Here is a 13,941-nt window from a genome sequence, read left to right on the forward strand (position 1 = left end):
TTGATGTGGTGGTGTGCTCACTGCTGGACTCTCTACCTCTCGTCTCTGCTGGACTCACAGCCTCTCGTCTCTGCTGGACCCACTGCCTCTCGTCTCTGCTGGACCCACTGCCTCTCGTCTCTGCTGGACCCACTGCCTCTCGTCTCTGCTGGACCCACTGCCTCTTGTCTCTGCTGGACCCACTGCCTCTCGTCTCTGCTGGACTCACTGCCTCTCGTCTCTGCTGGACCCACTGCCTCTCGTCTCTGCTGGACCCACTGCCTCTCGTCTCTGCTGGACCCACTGCCTCTCGTCTCTGCTGGACCCACTGCCTCTCGTCTCTGCTGGACCCACTGCCTCTCGTCTCTGCTGGACTCACTGCCTCTCGTCTCTGCTGGACTCGCTGCCTCTCGTCTCTGCTGGACTCGCTGCCTCTCGTCTCTGCTGGACTCACTGCCTCTCGTCTCTGCTGGACTCTCTGCCTCTCGTCTCTGCTGGACTCTCTGCCTCTCGTCTCTGCTGGACTCACTGCCTCTCGTCTCTGCTGGACTCACTGCCTCTCGTCTCTGCTGGACTCTCTGCCTCTCGTCTCTGCTGGACTCTGCCTCTCGTCTCTGCTGGACTCTCTGCCTCTCGTCTCAGCTGGACTCTCTGCCTCTCGTCTCTGCTGGACTCACTGCCTCTCGTCTCTGCTGGACTCACTGCCTCTCGTCTCTGCTGGACTCTCTGCCTCTCGTCTCTGCTGGACTCTCTGCCTCTCACCTCTGCTGGACTTACTGCCTCTTATCTGGCTTTATTTGTGGTCCTTGTCACAGGAACACGCTGAGTCACTTCTGTTCTTCGTCTACATCTTGGATGCTAATTTTTTTTTACATCAATAATATACTAAGTTGCTGTATCATTATCACTGTGGGGAGTGGGCCCCCACACATAAGGCAATTTTCACAACATACGTTAGACCAATACTGCAATATGCAGCACCGGCATGGAGTCAGCACTTTGTTAAACATAAAACCAAAAATTGAAAACTATAGAGGTTTGCGTCAATACTGCTGCTAGTCTTATCTATGAGGATACCCTCATAGAAGTAGATCCTACAACCCAAGAGTTGTAGAATATGTACAAAAGATAGTGGATATGATCACAATATACAAGATACTAAGGGGAATGGATAAGGTGGACAAAGACAGCATATTTGAACTTATAGAAAGTAGGAGGAGGGGACACATGAAGAAGCTGGAAATACTTTTGGGGCACAGAAATGAAAGGAAACACTCGTACCCAGAACAGGCTGTGCACTGGAAGGAGAAGTCAAGGAAGCCACCTCCATCCGGGAAGAATCTGAACGTCTAAATAGTTGAATTGTAACGCAACAGGTAAGGTAATTATCAGGAGAAAGCACTAAGCCAATACGGCTATAGAGTCTTTGAAATGAATATGAGGATACTCATTCTGGATAAAATTGAGGGAAGGAATGGTGCCCAGCCACTTTGAAAGATCGGGAATTGAACTCAGGCCTGCAAAGAAGCGAGCCCGTCGCCCTACCGTCCTGTCCAAGTGGCTGGACGGTGTCACACAACAGGTACAAAAAAGGACAGTTGACGGGGATACAGAGCCATACCTCACTCCCCAACCGTAATCACTAACAGGTAAGTACCCTACACACCCTCCTCCTCCTCTCCTCCACCTATACTCACAAATACGAATATTAAAGTCCACCACAGTACACCTGTGTTCCAGAGCGAGCGTTCACAGGACTGAAGTAGTTTGGTCTGAGCCGCGCTCAGCGGGCTCCATTATAGTAGTAGTAGGCATCCTTCAGTCTCGGGAGACTATGGAGTTGCGCCCTAGTTGTCAATCCTGGTGCAGCGTCTCGCAGCGGGCTGCAGCGGGCTCCATTAGTGCCCAGTTTATACAGGACTCCTTCAACACTCAACATATACAAAAATTGTGGACCATCAACATTAATATTTTGCTTTTAATTGTTTTGGCTCGATCTAATTTTTATCAGAGTAGGGGATATATTTGTCATACATATATAAATTGAACAAATGTATAAGATACACTTCTAAATGTATACTCACCTAGTTGTGCTTGTGGGAGTTGAGCTCTGGCTCTTTGGTCCCGCCTCGCAACTGTCAACCAATCAACTGATTTTTTATTAATATTATTTTACACACACACAGGAAGCAGGCCGTAGCAGCTGTCTAACTCCCAAGTATCTATTTACTGCTAGGTGAACAGGTGCACCAGGGAGAAAGAAAGTCTGTCCATTTCCGTCTCCGCCGGGGATCGATCCCCGGACCACTAGGACTACGAATTCCGAGCGCTGTCTACTCAGCCGTCAGGCCCCCCTGACGGCTGTCTTGTATGTATTGAAATGTGTATTGTGTGACTGGTTAACGTATTACTGGTAGCATAAGTAGAGTTAATTAAGGATTGTAAGGATATACACAAACATACACACACTCATCTGTGTATTCTAGCGACTACGTGTGCCCTTATACGCCTACAGTATAGCGCATAGTAAAGCGATACATAGCTACGTGTATTTTTGAATTAATGAACTTGTTACATGTACGCATTCTGATACACAAATGTACATGTGTGTGTTGATGTGCATACACAAAACACCAGCAAGGATAGGCGGATGTATTATTAACGCGCACGCAAGCACGCACACACACATACACAGACAGGGGGTGGGGGGGAGAAGCCCTCGCTGCTCAGTGGACATCGCTCGGTGATCGTAGTCCTAATGGCCCGGGTTCGATTCTCGGCCGAGGCGGAAACAAATAGGCAGAGTTTCTTTTACCCTGGTGCCCCTGTTACCTAGCAGTAAATAGGTACCTGGGAGTTAGACAGCTGTTACGGGCTGCTTCCTGGGGGTGTGTGTATGTGTGTGTGTGAGAAAAAATAGTAGTAGTTAGTAACCGTTGATTAATTGACAGTTGAGAGGCGGGCCGAAAGAGCAAAGCTTAATCCCCGCAAACAAAACTTGGTGAGCACAACTAGGTGAATACACACACACACCTTTCGCGTACTGGGTGGGACGCGAACAAGGGGACACAGGTGGAAACTGAGTACCCACATGAGCCACAGGGACGTTAGAAAGAACTTTTTCAGTGTCAGAGTAGTTAACAGGTGGAATGCATTAGGCAGTGATGTGGTGGAGGCTGACTCCATACACAGTTTGAAATGTAGATATGACAGAGCCCAGTAGGCTCAGGAATCTGTACACCAGTTGATTGACAGTTGAGAGGCGGGACCAAAGAGCCAGAGCTCGGCTAGGGCAAGAGCTTCCGTAAGCACAACTAAGAGAGAGAGACAGAGAGAGAGAGAGAGAGAGAGAGAGAGAGAGAGAGAGAGAGAGAGAGAGAGAGAGAGAGAGAGAGAGAGAGAGAGAGAGAGAGAGAGAGAGAGAGAGAGAGAGAGAGGGGGGGGGGGGGGGGGGAGCACAAGGCAGCAGGTATAAAGCTTACCTCTTAACACACAGGAGCATAACTCCCCCAACACACAGGAGCATGACTCCCCCCCAACACACAGGAGCATAACTCCCCCCAACACACAGGAGCATAACTCCCCCAACACACAGGAGCATAACTCCCCCCAACACACAGGAGCATAACTCCCCCAACACACAGGAGCATAACTCCCCCCTATACACAGGAGCATAACTCCCCCCAACACACAGGAGCATAACTCCCCCCTATGCACAGGAGCATAACTCCCCCAACACACAGGAGCATAACTCCCCCCAACACACAGGAGCATAACTCCCCCCAACACACAGGAGCATAACTCCCCCAACACACAGGAGCATAACTCCCCCAACACACAGGAGCATAACTCCCCCCAACACACAGGAGCATATCTCCCCCCAACACACAGGAGCATAACTCCCCCCCCTACACACAGGAGCATAACTCCCCCCCTACACACAGAAGCATAACTCCCCCCAACACACAGGAGCATAACTCCCCCCAACACACATGAGCATAACTCCCCCCAACACACAGGAGCATAACTCCCCCAACACACAGGAGCATAACTCCCCCCTACACACAGAAGCATAACTCCCCCCAACACACAGGAGCATAACTCCCCCCAACACACAGGAGCATAACTCCCCCCAACACACAGGAGCATAACTCCCCCCAACACACAGGAGCATAACTCCCCCAACACACAGGAGCATAACTCCCCCCTATACACAGGAGCATAACTCCCCCCTACACACAGGAGCATAACTCCCCCAACACACAGGAGCATAACTCCCCCCTATACACAGGAGCATAACTCCCCCAACACACAGGAGCATAACACCCCCAACACACAGGAGCATAACTCCCCCCTATACACAGGAGCATAACTCCCCCAACACACAGGGGCATAACTCCCCCCAACACACAGGAGCATAACTCCCCCCTATACACAGGAGCATAACTCCCCCCAACACACAGGAGCATAACTCCCCCAACACACAGGAGCATAACTCCCCCAACACACAGGAGCATAACTCCCCCCCTATACACAGGAGCATAACTCCCCCTATACACAGGAGCATAACTCCCCCCAACACACAGGAGCATAACTCCCCCAACACACAGGAGCATAACTCCCCCCTATACACAGGAGCATAACTCCCCCAACACACAGGAGCATAACTCCCCCCCAACACACAGGAGCATAACTCCCCCAACACACAGGAGCATGACTCCCCCTACACACAGGAGCATGACTCCCCCCCAACACACAGGAACATAACTCCCCCAACACACAGGAGCATAACTCCCCCCTATACACAGGAGCATAACTCCCCCCTATACACAGGAGCATAACTCCCCCAACACACAGGAGCATAACTCCCCCCTATACACAGGAGCATAACTCCCCCAACACACAGGAGCATAACTCCCCCCCAACACACAGGAGCATAACTCCCCCAACACACAGGAGCATGACTCCCCCTACACACAGGAGCATGACTCCCCCCCAACACACAGGAACATAACTCCCCCCCCTACACACAGGAGCATAACTCCCCCCCAACACACAGGAACATAACTCCCCCCAACACACAGGAGCATAACTCCCCCCAACACACAGGAGCATAACTCCCCCAACACACAGGAGCATAACTCCCCCAACACACAGGAGCATGACTCCCCCTACACACAGGAGCATGACTCCCCCCCAACACACAGGAGCATAACTCCCCCCAACACACAGGAGCATAACTCCCCCAACACACAGGAACATAACTCCCCCCCCTACACACAGGAGCATAACTCTCCCCCAACACACAGGAGCATAACTCCCCCCCAACACACAGGAGCATAACTCCCCCAACACACAGGAGCATAACTCCCTCCTATACACAGGAGCATAACTCCCCCCTATACACAGGAGCATAACTCCCCCAACACACAGGAGCATAACTCCCCCCAACACACAGGAGCATAACTCCCCCCTATACACAGGAGCATAACTCCCCCCTACACACAGGAGCATGACTCCCACCTTACGAGCCACTGTGTCAGGTAATTAATCTTGATTGGGTTGACCTTGGTCGATGTTTGCCAGTCTTGGTGAGTATTTACATATGTTTTTCGTGTGGTGGGCGGGCTAGTCTCTGGCTCCCTACCGCCACCCACACCGCTGGTCTCCGGACACCCATCTCCACCCACACTGGTCTCCGGCCGTCCACCTCCACTTCAACCCACACCATGGCCGCCCACATCGTGATATTTAAGCATAATTTAGTAAGGTAATTTGGCCAGAGGTCCCTGATAAGAGGTTGAGGGAGGGATAACATTGCGTTGACCATCGATCCTCCTTTTTCTTATGCCTTAATCCTACTGTTTCACTCTTGATCCTTCTATTTGATCCCTGTTTGGTTCTTGAACCAACAGGTTGACTCTTGATTCTGTTAAACCCGCTGTTTGTCTCTTGTTATCATTGAGGCTTGAGGAGAATATCTGGGAGCGGAGGGGCCTCAGTCTTACGGCCACTCTGAAGGTCTACCGAGCATTGGTAAACCATCCCCACCCTTCTCTACGCCAGGGAGACCTGGACTGTCTACAGCAGACACATTAAACAGCTCAATCACTTCAGGTGATTGACCACGCCTCTACATCAGGTGGCAAGACAAAATCCCGGACACGGAGGTCTTGCAAGGGGCCGGTATTCCCAGCGTCTACACCTTCCTACAGGAGGGTGTAGACTGGTAGACGCCCGGAATAGGTAGAAGCTGGTAGACGCCGGGAATAGGTAGACGCTGGTAGACGCCGGGAACAGGTAGACGCTGGTAGACGCCGGGAATAGGTAAACGCTGGTAGACGCCGGGAATAGTTAGACGCTGGACGCTGGTAGACGCCGGGAATAGTTAGACGCTGGTAGACGCCGGGAACAGGTAGACGCTGGTAGACGCCGGGAACAGGTAGACGCTGGTAGACGCCGGGAATAGGTAAACGCTGGTAGACGCCGGGAATAGGTAGACGCTGGTAGACGCCGGGAATAGTTAGACGCTGGACGCTGGTAGACGCCCGGAATAGGTAGACGCTGGTAGACGCCGGGAATAGGTAGACGCTGGTAGACGCCGGGAAGTGACGCTACCCATCCCTCAGGCCGGATGGGCAGGCCACGTTGTCAGAATGCCTAACGACCGATTGCTTAAACAGCTGCTGTATGGAGAATTATGCCATGACACGGGTTCTGTTGGGCGGCAGAAGAAACGATTCAAGGTCTACCTCAAGGTGACCCTCAGAGACCTGTCCGTCAACACCAATACTTCGGGAGTCGCTTGCTCAGGACCGTCCAACTTGGAAAAGCAAAGTCACCTCAGTGGCAGAAAATAGACGGACTGCAGAGGCTCAGAGGAAACGTGCCGTGCGCAAAGCTAGGGCAACCTCCTCCTCTACAGTAGCACCCACCCACATGTGTACTGTGTGTGGATGAACCTTCCGGACCCAGATTGGTCTCGACCTCGGCCTTCGACCTGATATATTGAAGTCATGCTCCTCTCCGCATCCGATGGACGAAGGAATGGACGAGTGGAGATGGACTAACCATCGCTCATTCTACTAGAGCGACGGTCTCGCTTCATGAACGTCGGCGTTCAATCCCCGACCGTCCACCAAGTGGTTGGGCACCATTCCTTTCCCCCCGTCCCATCCCAAATCCTTATCCTGACCCCTTCCAAGTGCTATATAGTCGTAATGGCTTGGCTCTTTCCCCTGATAATTCCCTCCCTCCACTGTTTGACTGTTGACTGATCTATCTGACTAGTGATTAAACTGTTTTCCTTTAATCCCACTGTTTGATCCTTGATCCCACTTCTGATCATTGATCCTATTGTTTGATTTTGAATTCACTGTTTGACCTTAATACTACTTCTTGATCTTAATCCACAGTTTGATCATTGATCTTACTGTTTGATCCTTGATCTTGCTGTTTGATCTTAATCACACTGTTTAATTTTTGAACCCTTTTGTTTGATCCTTGAGCCTTTTTTGTGGCACACATCTTGAGTCTCTTAAGGTACATGGAATCCACTAAAGGTTACATTTCTCAGGGCTATTACTTATCTTTTTAAAAGGTACTGATGAGTTTTCTAAATGCTATTTTTTATATTTCTCAAGACTAATGCTCATGTTTATGAGGGTTATTATATTAGGTTTTTAAAGAATATTGGATTTCTAAAGGGGATTATTTAGGTTTCTAAATTCTAGTGATATGGTTTCTCAAGGTGGCTACCAGGTACGTGTTTTAAAAGCAACCAAAATATTGTCTACCTCAGACCAGAGATGCCTAACTACTTGGGCTGGACGGTAGAGCGACGGTCTCGCTTCATGCAGGTCAGCGTTCAATCCCCGACCGTCCAAGTATTTGGGCATCATTCCTTTCCCTCTGTCCCATCCCAAATCCTTATCCTGAACCCTTCCAGTGCTATATAGTCGTAATGGCTTGACGCTTTCTCCTGATAATTCCTTTCCTTTCCTTTCGGACCAGAGAGAGAACAAAGGAAACATTACACAGTTAACTGTTTACGGTGTCCTGTTTTCTGTGAGGGGCTCCAGTATTCTTGTTTGCGGGATCGCTACCTGAAGAACGTTGAAATCTCTCTCAAGGGTCCTCTAGCAGCCGTATTAGGCAAGACCCTACGTGCTTGCACCTCGGTCAATATTATTTCAGGATAATACTTCACAAAGCACGCTCACTGTCGTGGAAGCATTCAGTGGAAGAATATAAGATATTGTGTTCCTTATACGCCAGCCAAAACAACCCGAGTGGAACTGAGGGGGAGTTTCATCTTAAGCATTGATTTTCCTGATTCATTTTGTTTCCACCTTGTCCTGGGTCTCGCTGCCTTCGAAAACTTACATATTATTGTTTTATTATTAACACTGAGTCGATAATCTTGCAGTGTTGATAAGACTTACATGTTATCGATTTATACTAACAATATGAGTTGAGAAGCCTGCTGTAGGTGTTTCAAAGTGTACCGTAGAGGAATGCCTCTTGCGTAACTCAACCCCGCTTCACCGCATCTTCCTCTTCCTTCTCCTTCTCCTCCAAGTCTCCGTGTTCCGACTTTGTTACCTCAATAAATATAATCCTGATGACTAGCCTCTGAGGAAGAAAATATAACATCGCACTTTTTTACACTCGACGCCCCGACTCGCAGCCCAAAGCCCACATGACTTAATTGAAATCAAGTATGAACTTTGTGTGTGTAACGAGTGATAGACTCGAGCGAGTGCCTCGTCCCTCCTCCTCTCTGTTTATACTCACAATAAAGACTCGCTCACCAAATCACGTCACTACTAACAAACGAGCCATTTATTATATCCAACAAGTTCACAAACAAAATATTACATCTTCATCCGAGACGAACGTCTACTTTTTGTCTGTTTAATATTGGTTCGCTTCTGCCTAAGACAACACAAAAATATTGAATAAACATGGAAGAAAATCATTCAAATTAGTGAATATACTAATATAGAATATTATTAAGGCTCGAGAGAGAAGAAAAATAATAAAGAGGCAATTGCAGAATTATATAATGCTGGAAAAACCGGAATATGCAAATTAGACAAGTTCAGTATTTATTTAATATCAGGAGAAGTTTATTTACATCTTATTAAGAGTATAAGAAGAGTGTCGCATGACAGAGAAGTGGAAACATGAAATGTTCTCGTGTGTGTATATATATATATATATATATTATATATATATATATATATATATATATATATATATATATATATATATATATATATTATATATATATATATATTATATATATATATATTATATATATATATATTATATATATATATATATATATATTATATATATATATATATATTATATATATATATATTATATATATATATATTATATATATATATATATATATATATATATATATATATATATATTATATATATATATATATATTATATATATATATATTATATATATATATATATTATATATATATATATATATATATATATATATATATATATATATATATATATATATATATATATATATATTAATTTTCGCAACTCATGTTCTTGTTTGAATAATTAATCATCTCTATAATACCATTCCCCCCCCCCCTCCGTCCCATCCCAAATCCTTATCCTGATCCCTTCCAAGTCCTATATATATATATAATCGTAATGCCTTGGCGCTTTCTCCTGATATTTCCCTCTATAATACACATCAATTAATTCCACTATCACATACACAAATACGACACAGCACAAAAAAAAATAATTCCTTCCTTCATCTCAAACTCTAAAAGTTCGCAGCGAAAACTATTGCTTCTCCTATCACGATGACCGAAGTTGCTTTTTGGCTGGTGTAAAGTATATATAATATGTGGGAACGGCGGGTCGCATCCCGGTGGCGCGCTGTGTTTGGCTACGAGAGCAAAAATAACTTGCACACAAAGAAAAAGATGGTCAAACACGTCTTAAGACGGACAAGAAGACCAACACCAGAGACAAGTAGGCACACACATACCGCCGTCAAAAATGGACGCTTGTAAAAATTTAACTGGAAATCTTGTCTGGGGAACGAGGATACACGGGATGGAACACTGGGTGGGAGAGGAGGAGGAGGAGGAAGAGGCGGAAGGGAAGAGGAGGGGGAGGGGGAGGCGGAAGGGAAGAGGAGGGGGAGGCGGAAGGGAAGAGGAGGGGGAGAGGGAAGAGGCGGAAGGGAAGAGGAGGGGGAGGCGGAAGGGAAGAGGAGGGGGAGGGGGAGGCGGAAGGGAAGAGGAGGGGGAGGGACCAAGAAGAGCAAAAGGAAGAGGAACAGAGCCGAGATTAAGATAATTAAGCCCTTTCCCCTCTTGTGAATTGAGATTTTGTGGCAAATGTTCTCCCAAGTTCAGTGTTGATTTTATAACTCGACACTGATTGGTGTATTGTTGCTATACCGAGGCACTGTGATTGGTGCCATGTTGCTATACCGGGGCACTGTGATTGGTGCATTGTTGCTATACCGGGGCACTGTGATTGGTGCCATGTTGCTATACCGGGGCACTGTGATTGGTGCATTGTTGCTATACCGAGGCACTGTGATTGGTGCCATGTTGCTATACCGGGGCACTGTGATTGGTGCATTGTTGCTATACCGGGGCACTGTGATTGGTGCATTGTTGCTATACCGAGGCACTGTGATTGGTGCCATGTTGCTATACCGGGGCACTGTGATTGGTGCATTGTTGCTATACCGAGGCACTGTGATTGGTGCCATGTTGCTATACCGAGGCACTGTGATTGGTGCCATGTTGCTATACCGGGGCACTGTGATTGCTGCCGTGTTGCTATACCGGGGCACTGTGATTGCTGCCATGTCGCTATACCGGGGCACTGTGATTGGTGCCATGTTGCTATACCGAGGCACTGTGATTGGTGCCATGATGCTATACCGAGGCACTGTGATTGCTGCCGTGTTGCTATACCGGGGCACTGTGATTGCTGCCATGTCACTATACCGGGGCACTGTGATTGGTGCATTGTTGCTATACCGAGGCACTGTTATTGGTGCCATGTTGCTATACCGGGGCACTGTGATTGCTGCCATGTTGCTATACCGGGGCACTGTGATTGCTGCCATGTCGCTATACCGGGGCACTGTGATTGGTGCCATGTTGCTATTCCGAGACACTGTCAGTGTTGCCATGTTGCTATACCGAGACACTGTCAGTGTTGCCATTTTGCTATACCGAGACACTGTCAGTGTTGCCATGTTGCTATACCGAGACACTGTCAGTGTTGCCATGTTGCTATACCGAGACACTGTCAGTGTTGCCATGTCGCTATACCGAGACACTGTCAGTGTTGCCATGTTGCTATACTGAGACACTGTCAGTGTTGCCATGTTGCTATACTGAGGCAAGAAATGACCTCCAGGGACGAAAGATAGCAAGCAAGAAAAGGCATAGAAGGAAATGAGGCAAAATAGGAATCGGAGAAACGGAGGGAGGGAGAGAGGGATGGATGAGGGGATGGAGGGAAAGGGAGGGAAGGATGGAGGGAGGGAGGGAAGGATGGAGGGGGTGGTCTCTCCTGGTCAAACAGGGCAACACTCGCTGCCTTGTTCTTAAGGTTTACCTACAGTCAGCTGTGATGGATCATGCGAGCGATCCCCTTCACGTACTGCCTTCCCTTCCCTCCACACACTGCCTTCCCTTCCCTCCACACACTGCCTTCCCTTCCCTCCACACACTGCCTTCCCTTCCCTCCACACACTGCCTTCCCTTCCCTCCACACACTGCCTTCCCTTCCCTCCACACACTGCCTTCCCTTCCCTCCACACACTGCCTTCCCTTCCCTCCACACACTGCCTTCCCTTCCCTCCACACACTGCCTTCCCTTCCCTCCACACACTGCCTTCCCTTCCCTCCACACACTGCCTTCCCTTCCCTCCACACACTGCCTTCCCTTCCCTCCACACACTGCCTTCCCTTCCCTCCACACACTGCCTTCCCTTCCCTCCACACACTGCCTTCCCTTCCCTCCACACACTACCTTCCCTTCCCTCCACACACTGCCTTCCCTTCCCTCCACACACTGCCTTCCCTTCCCTCCACACACTGCCTTCCCTTCCCTCCACACACTACCTTCCCTTCCCTCCACACACTGCCTTCCCTCCACACACTACCTTCCCTTCCCTCCACACACTGCCTTCCCTCCACACACTACCTTCCCTTCCCTCCACACACTGCCTTCCCTTCCCTCCACACACTGCCTTCCCTTCCCTCCACACACTGCCTTCCCTTCCCTCCACACACTGCCTTCCCTTCCCTCCACACACTGCCTTCCCTTCCCTCCACACACTGCCTTCCCTTCCCTCCACACACTACCTTCCCTTCCCTCCACACACTGCCTTCCCTCCACACACTACCTTCCCTTCCCTCCACACACTGCCTTCCCTTCTCTCCACACACTACCTTCCCTTCCCTCCACACACTGCCTTCCCTCCACACACTACCTTCCCTTCCCTCCACACACTACCTTCCCTTCCCTCCACACACTGCCTTCCCTTCCCTCCACACACTGCCTTCCCTTCCCTCCTCACACTACCTTCCCTTCCCTCCACACACTGCCTTCCCTCCACACACTACCTTCCCTTCCCTCCACACACTACCTTCCCTTCCCTCCACACACTGCCTTCCCTTCCCTCCACACACTGCCTTCCCTTCCCTCCACACACTACCTTCCCTTCCCTCCACACACTACCTTCCCTTCCCTCCACACACTGCCTTCCCTTCCCTCCACACACTGCCTTCCCTTCCCTCCACACACTGCCTTCCCTTCCCTCCACACACTGCCTTCCCTTCCCTCCACACACTGCCTTCCCTTCCCTCCACACACTGCCTTCCCTTCCCTCCACACACTACCTTCCCTTCCCTCCACACACTGCCTTCCCTTCCCTCCACACACTGCCTTCCCTTCCCTCCACACACTACCTTCCCTCCACACACTGCCTTCCCTTCCCTCCACACACTACCTTCCCTTCCCTCCACACACTACCTTCCCTTCCCTCCACACACTGCCTTCCCTTCCCTCCACACACTACCTTCCCTTCCCTCCACACACTGCCTTCCCTTCCCTCCACACACTGCCTTCCCTTCCCTCCACACACTGCCTTCCCTTCCCTCCACACACTGCCTTCCCTTCCCTCCACACACTACCTTCCCTTCCCTCCACACACTACCTTCCCTTCCCTCCACACACTACCTTCCCTTCCCTCCACACACTGCCTTCCCTTCCCTCCACACACTACCTTCCCTTCCCTCCACACACTACCTTCCCTTCCCTCCACACACTGCCTTCCCTTCCCTCCACACACTGCCTTCCCTTCCCTCCACACACTGCCTTCCCTTCCCTCCACACACTGCCTTCCCTTCCCTCCACACACTGCCTTCCCTTCCCTCCACACACTGCCTTCCCTTCCCTCCACACACTACCTTCCCTTCCCTCCACACACTGCCTTCCCTTCCCTCCACACACTGCCTTCCCTCCACACACTGCCTTCCCTCCACACACTGCCTTCCCTTCCCTCCACACACTGCCTTCCCTTCCCTCCACACACTGCCTTCCCTTCCCTCCACACACTACCTTCCCTCCACACACTGCCTTCCCTCCACACACTGCCTTCCCTTCCCTCCACACACTGCCTTCCCTTCCCTCCACACACTGCCTTCCCTTCCCTCCACACACTACCTTCCCTCCACACACTGCCTTCCCTCCACACACTGCCTTCCCTTCCCTCCACACACTGCCTTCCCTTCCCTCCACACACTACCTTCCCTCCACACACTGCCTTCCCTTCCCTCCACACACTACCTTCCCTCCACACACTGCCTTCCCTCCACACACTGCCTTCCCTTCCCTCCACACACTGCCTTCCCTTCCCTCCACACACTGCCTT

The 13,941-nt window shown here is 49.7% G+C and overlaps 2 protein-coding genes across 2 annotated transcripts; both read right to left on the reverse strand.

Moving 5' to 3' along the window:
* Nucleotides 1–32: 32 nt before the first annotated feature.
* Nucleotides 33–8,634, reverse strand: LOC138371407 (uncharacterized). Its single transcript, XM_069336214.1, has 2 exons — nt 8,527–8,634; nt 33–593 (listed from the first exon to the last, which is right to left on the reverse strand). The coding sequence occupies exons 1-2, from the start codon at nt 8,632–8,634 to the stop codon at nt 33–35; spliced, it is 669 nt and encodes a 222-aa protein (XP_069192315.1).
* Nucleotides 8,635–10,401: 1,767 nt separating this feature from the next.
* On the reverse strand, nt 10,402–11,385 carry LOC138371411 (uncharacterized). Its single transcript, XM_069336222.1, has one exon. The coding sequence runs from the start codon at nt 11,383–11,385 to the stop codon at nt 10,402–10,404; it is 984 nt and encodes a 327-aa protein (XP_069192323.1).
* Nucleotides 11,386–13,941: the final 2,556 nt, after the last annotated feature.

The sequence above is a fragment of the Procambarus clarkii genome, chromosome 4, assembly GCF_040958095.1.
Source record: "Procambarus clarkii isolate CNS0578487 chromosome 4, FALCON_Pclarkii_2.0, whole genome shotgun sequence".
NCBI lineage: Eukaryota > Metazoa > Arthropoda > Malacostraca > Decapoda > Cambaridae > Procambarus > Procambarus clarkii.